The sequence below is a fragment of the Apteryx mantelli genome, chromosome 12 (assembly GCF_036417845.1).
Source record: "Apteryx mantelli isolate bAptMan1 chromosome 12, bAptMan1.hap1, whole genome shotgun sequence".
Classification (NCBI taxonomy): Eukaryota; Metazoa; Chordata; class Aves; order Apterygiformes; family Apterygidae; genus Apteryx; species Apteryx mantelli.
In genome coordinates, this window is record NC_089989.1 from 17459390 (window position 1) to 17471476 (window position 12087).

Below are 12087 nucleotides of genomic sequence, written 5' to 3' on the forward strand. Positions count from 1 at the left end.
GGCTCGGGGGGACGGGACGCGGCGCGGGACACGGGCACGGACACGGGACACGGGACACGGGACGGGAAGCGACCGCCGGGCACCTGCCGAGCGCCCCCGCGCCCGCCCCCCCGTGCGCCCCCGCGGGCAGCGCCCCCGCACCCCGAGCGCCCCCGGGCAGCGCCCGCTGCGTCCCGGCGCGCCCCGACAGCGCGCCCCGGCGGCCGCGGCGATGCGGAGCCCCCGCGCCCTGCTGCTGCCGCTGCTGGTGGCCGGTGAGTGTGTCCCCAGCGGGGTCCCGGGGGTCCCGGCGAGCGGGGCTGCAGCAGGACGGGGCGTCGAGGCGGCGGGAGCGGGCTGCCCGCCCGCGCCCCCCTTTCCGCCCGGCGGTGCCCCGCGGGGCTGGCAGCGGGCCCGGCGGCGGCGGGGGGCTAGGCCCCGGCCGGTGTTTCCGGGCGGTCGCGGAAGGGGCCCCGCCGAGGCGGTGGCGTTCCCGTCCCCGCCGCCCGGCCGCAGCAGCTGGGGGAGGGCGTCCGGCCTGGCCGCACCGGACGAGCCAGGCCCCGGCAGCGCCAAGGCCGCTGCCCCCCCCCATCCCGCTCCCAGCCCTCGGTGCCCCCCGGCCGGCCGGGCCCGCATCCCCCCCGGTGCCCCCGTGGCGTCCACCGAGCCCCCACACCGGCCTGAGCTGCCCCGTGCCCCCCGCAGCGCTGGGGGGGGCCCTGGGCCAGGCGCCCGACCCCCCCCACGGCTGCGCCCAGGGCAGCTGCTACCCGGCCACGGGCGACCTGCTGGTGGGGCGAGCCCAGCGCCTCCACGCCACGTCCACCTGCGGGCTGCGGCGGCCCCAGCCCTACTGCATCGTCAGCCACCTGCAGGTGAGCAGGCTCGAGGGGGCTGGGGACGCGCCAGCGGGGGGGGGGGGGGGGTGTCCCTGCTGCAGCGGCGCAGCTGAGCCCCCCCACCCCGCCGCGGGCAGGACGAGAAGAAGTGCTTCGTGTGCGACTCACGGCGGCCCTACGACGCCCGGAGCAACGCGGGCAGCCACCGCATCGAGAACGTGGTCACCACCTTCGCCCCCCGCCCCAAGAAAGCCTGGTGGCAGGCGGAGAATGGTGAGCGGGGCGGCCGGCGCTCCCGGGGGGCTCCCAATTCCTGCCGCCCGCCCGCCCACGCAGAGGAAGCGTGACTCAGCCGCGGCCGCGGCCGCACCCCAGCCCGGCCGGCTGCAGCCCGCGCGGCGGTGGCGGTGGTGGCGGCGCGCGGGACGCCGGGGCTCAGGCGTGCCATCCCCCAGGCGTGGAGCGCGTCAGCATCCAGCTGGACCTGGAGGCCGAGTTCCACTTCACCCACCTCATCATGACCTTCAAGGTGGGTTTTCTGGGCGCCGCCGGGCTGCACCTCGCCCCCGCTGGTGGCTGCGGGGCCGGGGGCGCCGTCGCAGCCTCGTGTCCCGCAGACCTTCCGGCCCGCGGCCATGCTGGTGGAGCGCTCGGCCGACTTCGGGCGCACCTGGCGGGTGTACCGCTACTTCGCCTACGACTGCGCGGCCGCCTTCCCCCACGTGCGCCGCGGCCCCCTGCGCCGCATCGACGACGTCATCTGTGAGTCGCGCTACTCTGACATCGAGCCCTCCACCGAGGGAGAGGTGAGAGCCCGGGGCTGCGACGCAGGCGCTGCCGGCACGTGGGCAGCTGCAGCTCGGCTCGTGCGGCGCATGGGGATGGGAGCGGAGCAGGACATGCACACAGCTTGTAGGGATGGGCTGGGAGCGGAGCAGGACATGCACACAGCTCGCAGGGATGGGATGGGATGGGAGTGGAGCAGGGCATGCACACAGCTTGTAGGGCCGGGATGGGAGTGGAGCAGGGCATGCACACAGCTCGCAGGGATGGGATGGGATGGGAGTGGAGCAGGGCATGCACACAGCTTGTAGGGCCGGGATGGGAGTGGAGCAGGGCATGCACACAGCTCGCAGGGATGGGATGGGATGGGAGTGGAGCAGGGCATGCACACAGCTTGTAGGGCCGGGATGGGAGTGGAGCAGGGCATGCACACAGCTCGTAGGGATGGGATGGGATGGGATGGGAGCGGAGCAGGGCATGCACACAGCTCGCAGGGATGGGCTGGGATGGGATGGGAGTGGGGTAGGGCATGCACGCAGCTCACAGGGCCAGGCAGGAGCGGAGCAGGGCATGCACACAGCTCGCAGGGATGGGATGGGATGGGATGGGATGGGATGGGAGCGGAGCAGGGCATGCACACAGCTCGCAGGGCTGGGATGGGATGGGAGCGGGGTAGGGCATGCACATGGCTCACAGGGCCAGGACAGATTGGGATTGCCCCTGGTCTGCCCTTTCCTCTCTGCCTTCTCCGTGTTTGCAGGTGATCTACCGAGTGCTGGACCCTGCCATCCCCATCCCGGACCCCTACAGCCCCGACATCCAGAGTGAGTCGCCGACTGCTCAGGGGCTCCAGGCTGGCTGCTCTATTTTGGGTGCAGCTATTTTGGCTGCTCCTCCCCAGCTCTGAGCTCTGCCGTGGGAGTTGGGGCCAGATCCAGCCGACAGGGGCTCAGGCCCCCGCCTGCACCCCGGCCCGCGGGAGCCGCAGGGGCCACGCTGGGAGCTGCAGCCCGTGGGAACAGCTAAAGACCAGGCTGCGTCAGAGCGAGCGCAGGGCACCGAGCAGAGGGCTGGGCCTGCGGGGAGCGCCGGGACAGCCGCGCCGGCAGCTGGGCCGTGCCAGAGCTGGGCCCAGCCCCAATGCTGAGCGGGAAGGGATCGGTGGTGGGAAAGGCTGCAGGCCGGGCCGGGCACGAGATGGAGGGAGTTAACCACACAGGGCTAAATTTAGGCCGGGAGCAGGAGGAGGGGAGGAATCTGCAGGGCAGGCTTGCTGGGAAGCTGCGGTCCCGGGGGAGCCGTCCCGTGCTGCCGGGGCACCGGAGCAGCGCGAGGTTGTGCCTGCCGTGCACAGCGCTGCCCCGCTGCATGCACCCCCAGTGGCAGCGCCCAGAGCCCCCAAACCTGCCCTGGCCCGGGATGCAAACCGCTGCTCTGGGAGCTCCCGGCCTGGGCTGGCGATGCCCCCCTGTACCCGACTGCATGCAGCCCATGCAGGGCACGCGCTGCCGGAGCCGGCCGTGTGGCACCCAGTGCCGACGCTGGTCTCTCCCCGTCCCCAGACCTGCTGCGCGTCACCAACCTGCGGGTGAACTTCACCAAGCTGCACACGCTGGGTGACAACCTGCTGGACTCGCGGCGGGAGATCCGCGAGAAGTACTACTACGCGCTCTACGAGCTGGTGCTGCGCGGCAACTGCTTCTGCTACGGGCATGCCTCCGAGTGCGCCCCGCTCAGCGGGGCCCCCGCCGCCGCCGACGGCATGGTAGGGCAAGCCTGGCCCCATGCGCCCTGCCACTGTGCCGCGCTGGAGCTGGGCGGCCTGGGTTCCCAGTCCTGCGCCCCTCACCACTGCGTCCCGGCAGGTGCACGGCCGCTGTGTCTGCAAGCACCACACGCAGGGCCTCAACTGCGAGCGCTGCGAGGATTTCTACCATGACCTGCCCTGGCGCCCGGCCGAGGGCAGCAGCACCAACGCCTGCCGCCGTGAGTGCTGCCGGCGTGGGGATCCTGGGGCAGGGTCTGGCGGCTGCGCTGTGCCAGGAGATTTGGGGGTCCTGCCTGCTGGGCTGTGGTTTGGGGGGGTATAGGGATCATGCAGGCCATGTCTGGGGGTGTTGGGTCTTGCAGGCTGTGCTTGGGTTTGGGGTGCTGCATGCCCTGGTTTGAGGGGCCTTGAGGATTGGGGGTGCTGCATGCCATAGTTTGGGGTTTGGGGATCCTTTGGTCTGCGCCAGGGTTTGGGGGTCAGGGTGCTGTGAGCTGGATTTGGGGTTGGGGTCAGGGTGCTGCATGCCGGGTTTGGGGTTTGGGGTCGGGGTGCTGCATGCCCCCCGCGGTGCCATCCCTGCAGGGTGCGACTGCAACGAGCACTCGCGGCGGTGCCACTTCGACATGGCCGTGTACCTGGCCACGGGGAACGCCAGCGGGGCCGTGTGCGACGGCTGCCAGCACAACACCATGGGCCGCCGCTGCCACCTCTGCAAGCCCTTCTACTACAAGGACCCCAGCAAGGACCTGCGGGACCCCGCGGTGTGCCGAGGTGGGAGCCGGGGCTGGGGGCGTCGGGGTGCCCTGCCGGCCGCAGGTGCTGACCCTGCCTGTGCCCGCAGCCTGCGACTGCGACCCGGCGGGCTCGCTGGACGGCGGGCTGTGCGACGCTGCCGACGACCCGGCGCGGGGGCTCATCGCGGGGCAGTGCCGCTGCAAGGAGCACGTGCGGGGCCCCCGCTGCGACCGCTGCAAGCCCGGCTTCTTCGGGCTCAGCGCCACCAACCCGCAGGGCTGCCAGCGTAGGTACCGCCGGCGGCGCCAGCTCCCACGGGTGCAGGGGCACCCGCCGGGGCCCAGCACATGGCTTGGCCCTGCCGGACGCTGCTGGCTCTCTGCGCAGGGTGCCAGTGTGACCCCCGTGGCACTGTGGCCGAGGGCAGCCGGTGCGACCCTGTCAGTGGCGACTGTCTCTGCAAGCGGCTGGTGACTGGGCGCAACTGCGACCAGTGCCTGGTGAGTGGGGCTATGCCCGGGGACCGTGCACGGCTGCTTGCACGGCTGCCTGGGGACCGTGCCCGGTGCTCGGGGACACGGCGCTGGAGCCAGGTGCTCACTGACGCTCTCACTCCCTGCAGCCCGAGCACTGGGCGCTGAGCCACGACCTCCCGGGGTGCCGGCCCTGCAACTGTGACTTGGGAGGTGCCCGCAACAACCTGTAAGTTGGGGCCGGGGGCAGCAGCGGGGCACCCTGCCGGCATGCGGCCCCGGGGAGCGCCAGGGCTTGGCGCTGATGGTGCCGTCGGCGTGCCAGGTGTGCCGTGGAGACGGGGCAGTGCCGGTGCCGCAGCCACATGGTTGGACGGCAGTGCGGCCAGGTGGAGCCTGGTTTCTACCGCATCAACCTGGACCACTACACCTACGAGGCTGAGGATGCCCAGCTGCAGCAGGTGAGGGGCAAAGCTGTTCCTGGGGGCCGCAGGGTCCCCAGGCCGGTGGGCACCCTCTCCTGCAGCGGGGTGGCGGGGCGGAGGGATGCCTGCAGCCAAGGCACCCTGCGGGGTCACGTCTCACGACTGCCCCTTGCACCAGGGTTCGGTGGTGGAGCGTGAGCCCCCCGCGGGCCGCCCGGCCTCGTGGACAGGGACGGGGTTTGCCCGCGTGCTGGAGGGCAGCTTGGTGGAGTTTCACGTGGGCAACGTGCCCTTCTCCATGGAGTACGACGTGGTCATCCGCTACGAGCCCCAGGTGAGCCCCGGCTGGGGAGGCTGAGCTGTGCTCCTGACCGAGGGGCTGCGGGCAGCCCTGGCCGGCGAGGCTTTCGGTGCAGCGATTGCCCTGTTCTCTGCCTGCAGCACCCAGAGCCCTGGAAGGAGGTGAGGCTGCGGGTGCTGCGCCCCAGCCCCGTCTCCGCCAGCAGCCCCTGTGGAAACACCATCCCGGCCGATGACCAGCTCTCCACCAGCCTCCCGTCTGGTGCCAGGTGAGTGCCCCAGCTGCGTGGGGAGCTGGGGGGGCAGGAGGCACCCAGCTGCCTGTGCCTCCCTTCTGCTGCCCCACAGGTACGTGGTGCTGCCCCAGCCCGTCTGCCTGGAGCAGGGCGTCTCCTACACCTTCCGCCTGGAGCTGGGCTGCGCCACGGCCCGGCAAGAGCCGCCCACCACCAGCGTGCTCATCGACTCGGTGAGGGGCGTCCGGACAACAGGATGAGGGGCAGCCCCCAGTGGGGCACCTGGCTGTGGGTGCCATGCAGGGTGCCCGAGGTGGCTGGGTTGTGCACAGGGCGCATCCGCAGGGGATGAGGGGAGAGATGAGCATGGTGTCCTGATTCCCTGTCCCCCCAGCTGGTGCTCCTGCCCCGTCACTCCTCCCTGGAGATGTTCATCGCGGGCGACCCCAGCGCCATGGGGCGTCGGGAGACCTTCGAGCGGTACCGTTGCGCCCAGCACTTCCACGCCGTGGGGCCGTCGCCCGTGGCCGAGCCGTGCTCCAGCCTCCTCAGCAGCCTGTCAGCCATCCTGCACGACGGGGCGCTGCGTGAGTACGGCCCCGCTCCCCGCACGCGCGCCCCACAGCACCGGGGCCGCCGCGCTCACACCACGCTCTGCCCGCAGCCTGCCTCTGCGACCCCCAGGGCTCACTCAGCGCCGAGTGCCGGCCCCAGGGCGGGCAGTGCCAGTGCAAAGCCAACGTGGTGGGACGCCGCTGCCACCGCTGCTCCCCGGGCACCTTCGGCTTCGGGCCTGGCGGGTGCCGAGGTGAGTGGCCTGAGGAGGAGCGGGGCGGTTCCGCAGGGACGTGCGGGGAAGGATGCTCCGTGGTGGCATCCCCGGGGCAGACACTCTCGGCACCCTGCCTTGCAGCATGCCAGTGCAGCAGCGAGGGGTCGGTGAGCACCGTCTGTGACAGCGCCACGGGGCAGTGCGCCTGCCGCGAGGGCGCCCACGGGCTGCGCTGTGACCGCTGCCAGCCAGGCCACTGGGGCTTTCCCGCCTGCCGGCCCTGCCAGTGCAACGGGCACGCCGAGGACTGCGACCCCCGCACAGGCAGCTGCCTGCACTGCCGCGACCACACGGATGGCGAGAGGTGCCAGCGGTAAGCAGGGTGCCACGGGGCACGTTCCCAGGCCGGGGCACGGTGCCGCCGGCAGCCCCAGCCCCCGCTCACCACCTGTCCCCAGGTGCGCGGCTGGGCACTTCGGGAACCCGGCGCTGGGCTCGGGCCAGTACTGCCGGCCCTGCCCCTGCCCCGAGGGGCCCAGCAGCAGCCGCCACTTCGCCGCCTCCTGCCACCAGGACAGGCAGTCCCAGCAGGTCGTCTGCCACTGCAGCCCCGGGTACACAGGTGGGTGCCAGCCCTCAGGGCACCCGAGGTGGCAGCCGGGGGTCCCCAGCCCCAGCTCTGGGCACTGCCCAGCTCCCTGTGCCGGCAGGTCCCCGCTGTGACGAGTGTGCGCCCGGGTACTATGGGGACCCGCTGCAGCTCGGCGGGCGCTGCCTGCCCTGCCAGTGCCACAACAACATCGACATGACCGACCCAGAGGCCTGCGACCGGCGCACGGGGCGCTGCCTGCGCTGCCTCTACAACACAGCGGGGCCCCACTGCGCCGAGTGCCAGCCCGGCTACTACGGGGACGCCACGCGGCACAGCTGCAGGCGTGAGTACCTGCGCTGCCCACAGCCCTGCTTCCAGCTCCGCTCCAGGGCCCCGCGCGTCCCCAGGGACCCTGCACACCTGTGGCTGCCCCCTGCCCGTGCACGCTGCAGGGGGGTCTCTGTGGCCCTGCCTTGCTCTGGTCCTCTGCCCAGCCCCAGCACTGTCACCCTGTGCCCATCCCATGCCCATCCTGCCCCCATCCCTATCCCGTCACCATCCCCGTCCTGTCTCTGTCCCCATCCTGTTCTCATCCCATCTCCACCCCCATCCCTGTCCCGTCTCCACTCGGTACTCAGCACCCATCCGGTTCCAGGTTGCTCCTGCAACGTGCTGGGCACCGACCCCAGCACCTGCGGGCCGCAGCAGTGCCAGTGCGATGGGCGCAGCGGGCAGTGCCGCTGCCTGCCCCACGTGGAGGGCCAGAGCTGCGACCGCTGCAGCCCCAACTTCTGGAACCTGGGCAGCGGGCAGGGCTGCGAGCCCTGCGCCTGCCACCCCCAGCATGCCCTGGTGCCCGCCTGCAACCAGGTGAGATGCCCTGGGGATGGGCACCGGGGGCACCAGGGGCCAGGGGCATGTGGCAGCGGTGCCAGCCTCGGCCTCGCCATGTCTTTCAGTTCACAGGGCAGTGCTCGTGCCGGCCGGGCTTCGGTGGCCGGACCTGCACCGACTGCCAGGAGAACCACTGGGGCGACCCGCGGCAGCAGTGCCGAGGTGAGAGCCGGAGCTGGTGCGGGGGGACTGGCCACCCCGCCGAGCCCCGCGGCACCCTGACACCCGGTCTCCCTGCAGCCTGCGACTGTGACCCCCACGGCGTTGCCAGCACCCAGTGCCACCGCGGCAGTGGGCACTGCGACTGCCGGCCCGGCATCTCGGGCGTCCGCTGCGACCAGTGCGCCCGGGGCTTTGCTGGTGCCTTCCCTGCCTGCCAGCCCTGCCACCCCTGCTTCGGGGACTGGGACCGCGTGGTGCAGGACCTGGCTGCCCGCACCCGGGCGCTGGCGCAGCGGGCCAGCCTCCTGCAGCACACCGGCGCTGCTGGCGCCTTCGAGGGCACTTTCCGCCGGCTGCAGGAGAGCCTGGCCACCATGCAGGCCATCGTCGCCGCCCGCAACGCCACGGCGGCTGCTGCCACCCACCTGATGCGCACCGTGGACGGGCTGCGGTGAGCACCGGCGCTGGGCGCGGGTCCCTGGGGCGGCCCTGGGGGCGGGTTTTCACCCCCTTTGCCCCGCAGGCAGCAGATAGGGGAGGCCACGGAGAGGCTGACGCAGCTGGAGGGCAAGCTGACGGCCACGCAGGACGCCAACTTCAACGCCAGCCACGTGCTGAACACCGTGGACCGGGGTGCCCGCGCCCTCAACCACAGCGTGCGGGAGCTGGGCCAGCGCCTGCACGCCCTCAAGACCTCCAACTTCCTCGGTGAGCCGTGCTGGGAGCCCCGTGCTGGGGGCTGTGCTGGGGTGGCAGAGCCACGACCAGGGGTCTCACAGCGCCTGTGCCACCCCTCAGGAGCCTACGACAGCATCCGCCAGTCCCACGCGGAGTCGCGGGAGGCCGAGCGCCGTGTGGACGCCGCCACCCGCACCCCTCACGGCCCCACGAGCACCTCGGCAGCCACGCGGCACCGCGCAGAGCAGCTCCTGGCCAGCCACCGGGATGACTTCAACCGGCACAACGCAGCCAGCCGGCGGGCGCTGACAGAGCTGGCAGCGCGGGCACAGGCGCTGAGCCTGCACCCACTCAATGAGAAGGTGAGGGACACAGGACAGGGACCGGGGACGGCGCCCAGAGCCGCCTCGAGCCTGCACTGCCTTGCAGGTGTGCGGGGCCACGGCCAACGTGCCCTGCTCTGAGAGCCCTTGCGGAGGAGCCGGGTGCCGGGACGAGGACGGGGGACGGCACTGCGGGGGCCTGAGCTGCAGTGGAGCTGTGTCCACGGCTGACAGCGCGCTGGACCGGGCACGCCATGCCCAGGAGGAGCTGCAGCGGGCCGCCAGTGACGTGGCCCAGCTCTCCCACAAGGTGCGTGCCACGGGGCCGGTGGGCACTGGGCTGCATGGCCGTGCCCGCCGGGCGCTGAGGGTCTCTGCCCCCCGCCCAGGTGGCCGAGGCCAAGGGGAAGGCGGATGAGGCCCGACTCCGGGCACAGGTGGCCCTGGACAAGGCGAACCAGACCAGGGCCCGTGTGGAGCGCTCCAACAAGGAGCTGCGGGAGCTCATCAGCCACGTCAAGGCCTTCCTGAGCCGTGAGTGCTGGCACGCTGCGGGGGCCGGCGGCCCCAGCCCGGCGCTGCATGGCCCTGCACCGCCTTGCACGGCACCGCGTTGCACTGCACGGCCCCTGCACTGCATGTGGACCGTACAGCCCTCCGCTGCATCGCACAGCACAGCCCCAGCACTGCTCCAAAATCCCCCGTTGCCCCCGCACCCCTGCTCCATGCTGCCCTCCCCGCCGCCTGGCATCGCCTCCCCTGTCCGCCTGTGCCTTCTGGGTGTCCCCAACCCTCCGTGGTGTCCCCGAGCCTGTGCCCCTCTGCCCCTGGGCACCGCGCAGCACTGACGGCTCCTGCCCACAGAGGAGGGGGCTGACCCCGAGAGCATCGAGGTGGTGGCCAGCCGGGTGCTGGAGCTGTCGCTCCCTGCCTCGCCGGCCCAGATCCACCGGCTGGCCGAGGAGATCAAGGCGCGGGTGCGCGGCCTGGCCAGCGTGGACGCCATCCTGGAGCAGACAGCCGGCGACGTGCGCCAGGCCGGGCAGCTGCTACAGGACGCCCAGAGGGCCAGGTGAGTGCGGGGCCGGGATGCGCGCCAGGGGGACACAGCCCCGCCGGAGACCCTGGCTCCAGCGGGCGCTGAGGCCATGGCTGCCCCGGCTGCAGGTCGCGGGCAGAGGGCGTGAGGAGCACGGCCGAGGCGGTGCGGCAGGCGCTGGAGGAGGCGCAGCGAGCCCAGGGCATGGCTGAGCACGCCCTCCGCAGTGCCACCGGCGACATCCAGCACAGCGAGAGAGCGCTCGGCGCGGTAAGGGTCTCCTCCCAGCTCCCCGCTGCCTCCATCCCGCAGGAATGAGTGAAGCTCTGTCCCCACCGCCCAGGAGCCCTGATGTCTCTGGCACGTGGATACCTTGGCAGTGTCCGTCCCAGCTCTGGGACACCCTTATGCCATCAGTCCCCACCATGTGGGCAACCTCATGCCATCGGTCCCCACCATGCGGGCAATCTCGTGGTGTCGTTGTCCACAGTGTGAGCTTCCTGACAATGTCTGTCCTTGGTCTATGGGCACCTTTGCAATGTCCATCCCTGCCATGGGGCACCCTAATGGTATTGGTCCCCACCACGTGGGCAACCTCATGGTGTCCTTCCCTACCATGTGGGCACCCTGGTAGTGTCCATCTTTGGCCTATGGGCAACCTGATGGTGTCTGTCCCTGCTACACAGACACCCTGACAGTATCCATTCCCACCATGTGGGCACCATGGCGGCATCTGTTCCTGCCATGGGGCACACCCTCATGCCATCGGTCCCCACCATGTGGGCAACGTCATGGTGTCCTTCCCCACTGTGCGGGTTCCCTGACGGTGTCCATCCTTGGTCTGTGGACACCCTGGCGGTGTCTGTCCCTCCTGCATGGGCACCCTGACGGTGTCCGTTCCTGCTGCATGGACACCCTGGTGGAGTCCATCGCCACCACACGGGCACCCTGATGGTGCTGATGCTGGTGCCCAGATCCAGGCCCAGACGGCAAACGCGGAGCAGCAGCTGGCCAGCGCCATGGAGCGGGTCGGGCTCCTGGACCGGCAGGTGGACGCCCTGAAGGTGAAGCGAGCCAACAACAGCCTGGTGGCCGCGCGAGCCAAAGACACGGCGGGTGGCGCGCAGGACCGAGCCAACGAGGCCAAGCAGGCAAGCGAATGAGGGGGCGGCCAGGGGATGTGCAGCAGGGCCGGGGGGCAGTGACAGTGGCGGCGCCGCTGATGCTCCCCTCTCTCGTGGCAGCTGCTGGAGGGGCACCTGCGGGACCGGTACCAGACGGTGCAGGAGCTGGTGCAGCACCGGGCGCAGGGCGCGCTGCAGGCAGGGAGCCGGGCGGACCAGCTGCGCGCCGAGGCCGCTGGGCTGCTGCACGAGGCGCAGAGCAAGCTCCAGCGCCTCCGAGGTGAGGAGGGGGCCGGGGCCGGGCGCAGGGCCAGGGGCCGGGCCGGCGGCGCCATGCTGACCCCTGTCCTTCCCCGTCTCCCCAGCACTGGAGGAGACCTACGAGCAGAACGAGCGGGTGCTGGACGCCAAGGCGGCCCAGCTGGACGGGCTGGAGGCCAGGATGAGGGACATCTTGGCCACCATCAACCAGCAGGTCCAGATCTACAACACCTGCCAGTGAGGGCTGCGCTGGCCGGACCCCTGCCCGCCCCACAGGGCCGTGTCCCTGCCCCTGTGCCGCCGGGGCAGCGGGCATGGGGTGCACGGGGTGCACCGGGTCCCCGCGGCACCGCTCGCGCCTGTGAATAAAGCTACAGCACGAGGCTACCTGCGTCCCTGCGACGGCCATCGGTGCGCGGGCTCCGCTGGTCCTGGTGCTGCCCCAGGCTGGGTGTGGGGCACTGGGGGTCAGGGACATGCTGCGGGCAGGGTGACATGCTGTGGGGCTGGGAGCTGGCTGTGCTGTAGGGTGGCGGTGTGGGGCTGGGGTCCTGCTGTGGGGCAGGGTGACACGTTAGGGTCTGGGGGTTGGCTGTGGGGTGGGGTGACAGCATGGGGCTGGGTGACGTGCAGCCCCACAGTGGGGCAAGGTGACAGTGTGAGGCAGGGTGACACACTGTGGGGCAGGTGACACTGTG

General features: G+C 71.7%; 1 protein-coding gene across 1 annotated transcript; it reads left to right on the forward strand.

Annotated features, from left to right (window-relative positions):
* The first annotated feature begins 180 nt into the window (after positions 1 to 180).
* LOC106489385 (laminin subunit beta-2-like) lies at positions 181 to 11774 on the forward strand. Its single transcript, XM_067303386.1, has 33 exons — positions 181 to 254; positions 688 to 857; positions 959 to 1094; positions 1277 to 1350; positions 1439 to 1627; positions 2365 to 2428; positions 3167 to 3369; positions 3470 to 3590; positions 3958 to 4146; positions 4217 to 4396; positions 4498 to 4610; positions 4733 to 4812; positions 4909 to 5044; positions 5187 to 5342; positions 5450 to 5577; positions 5657 to 5777; positions 5939 to 6131; positions 6209 to 6352; positions 6458 to 6689; positions 6775 to 6938; positions 7027 to 7251; positions 7564 to 7778; positions 7868 to 7964; positions 8043 to 8415; positions 8488 to 8672; positions 8763 to 9004; positions 9072 to 9275; positions 9355 to 9499; positions 9830 to 10037; positions 10133 to 10274; positions 10979 to 11155; positions 11249 to 11408; positions 11494 to 11774. The coding sequence occupies exons 1-33, from the start codon at positions 212 to 214 to the stop codon at positions 11628 to 11630; spliced, it is 5346 nt and encodes a 1781-aa protein (XP_067159487.1). The 5' UTR covers positions 181 to 211; the 3' UTR covers positions 11631 to 11774.
* Positions 11775 to 12087: the final 313 nt, after the last annotated feature.

Coding starts and splice junctions, on each gene's coding strand:
- LOC106489385 (XM_067303386.1), top strand. CDS start 212: ATGCGGAGCCCCCGCGCCCTGCTGCTGCCGCTGCTGGTGGCCG. Junction 4,611..4,732: donor GCAACTGCGACCAGTGCCTG/GTGAGTGGGGCT, acceptor CACTCCCTGCAG/CCCGAGCACTGGGCGCTGAG. Junction 8,673..8,762: donor CAAGACCTCCAACTTCCTCG/GTGAGCCGTGCT, acceptor GCCACCCCTCAG/GAGCCTACGACAGCATCCGC.